The 1234-nt window shown below is 31.4% G+C and overlaps 1 protein-coding gene across 1 annotated transcript; it reads left to right on the top strand.

Annotated features, from left to right (window-relative positions):
* The first annotated feature begins 9 nt into the window (after window positions 1–9).
* Window positions 10–1187, top strand: Tsp_13718 (putative protein tag-76). Its single transcript, XM_003366903.1, has 6 exons — window positions 10–75; window positions 145–269; window positions 335–528; window positions 601–772; window positions 833–944; window positions 990–1187. The coding sequence occupies exons 1-6, from the start codon at window positions 10–12 to the stop codon at window positions 1185–1187; spliced, it is 867 nt and encodes a 288-aa protein (XP_003366951.1).
* Window positions 1188–1234: the final 47 nt, after the last annotated feature.

Below are 1234 nucleotides of genomic sequence, written 5' to 3' on the forward strand. Positions count from 1 at the left end.
GCGGAACCAATGATTGTTGATGGACGAGTCTTGCCTCCGCCTAGGTTGGAATATGGTAAAGGAAATGGAGGACGTGTAAATAATAATTATTCATATCATTCATTTTGAAAAATATTTGTTTCATAATTTTTCTCATATGTTTAGCAAATAATTCTTACACCAAAAGATGGAGCATGGAATTCGAATGAATTTAAATTTTTTGAATCTGCTTATTGTGAATCATTTGGATTTGTATCGTTTCTACCACCACATAAAGCATCAATGTTACAGTGAGTATTGCAAAATTTCATTAATAAATCATATTAACTTTGTTGATTATTTGCTTGATTTTTAGGGAATTTTGTCTGCAAATTGTCAGAACATGTCGTAGTACAGGAATTGAAATGCCGGACAGCCCAAAATTTTATGAACAAGCGCGGAAAAATGATACCGTAGAAATGGTATTCAAACGTATTGCTGACAAATGTGACAGAGATGGAATAAAATGTGATTTGGTATTTGTTGCGTTATTTTCATCTGAACAATATGGTAATGATTGTTTTGTTGTTATATGATGAAATTTATTTTATTAATGCTGAATGTATTTTTACCTTTTTTAAGCTCAAGTGAAATCTTGTGGTGATATCACTTTTGGATTGGTCACTCAGTGTGTATTACCGAAAACAATAAGTGATGTAGCAATAAAGAAGAGTTATTCGACGATGTTAAATATTGCGATGAAAATAAATATGAAAATTGGTGGCATCAATACAAAATTACTAGAAGATGAAATGTATGATATTGAATTTATGAATGCGTATGAAAAATTCTTGAATGGAAGCTTTTTGTTTAGTTTGGATAATTATTTGTATAAGAATAATGTATTGGTAATTGGTGTGGAAGTGGTTCATCCATCAGCTGTAGAAACGCATTTACCATCAATAGCTTCGGTGGGTATTATTCATGTTATTGTACTTCCAAATTATTGAAGGAATGTTTTTGATTTGAAGGTTGTTGGAAATGTGGATACAAAAGTGACGAAATTTCATGCTTCGGTGAAACTACAACCAGCGAAGCAAGAACTGATCACTGGATTTATCGAACAATTTTCAGAACGTTTACTGGAATATCTTGATGTTAATGGTACGGCTCCGAAAAATATTATTGTTTATCGAGATGGAGTATCCGACCGTCAATTTATGCAGTGAAATTGTGTAGTATCATTAAATGAGCAAAGTAAAATTATTTTTTAAAA

The sequence above is a fragment of the Trichinella spiralis genome (assembly GCF_000181795.1).
Source record: "Trichinella spiralis strain ISS 195 chromosome Unknown Scfld5202, whole genome shotgun sequence".
Classification (NCBI taxonomy): Eukaryota; Metazoa; Nematoda; class Enoplea; order Trichinellida; family Trichinellidae; genus Trichinella; species Trichinella spiralis.

Excerpts from the sequence above, each read along its gene's own strand:
- Tsp_13718 (XM_003366903.1), top strand. The coding sequence starts at position 10 with ATGATTGTTGATGGACGAGTCTTGCCTCCGCCTAGGTTGGAATATGGT. Across the intron at positions 270-334 it reads CATAAAGCATCAATGTTACA|GGAATTTTGTCTGCAAATTG; the intron begins GTGAGTATTGCA and ends CTTGATTTTTAG. Across the intron at positions 529-600 it reads ATTTTCATCTGAACAATATG|CTCAAGTGAAATCTTGTGGT; the intron begins GTAATGATTGTT and ends ACCTTTTTTAAG.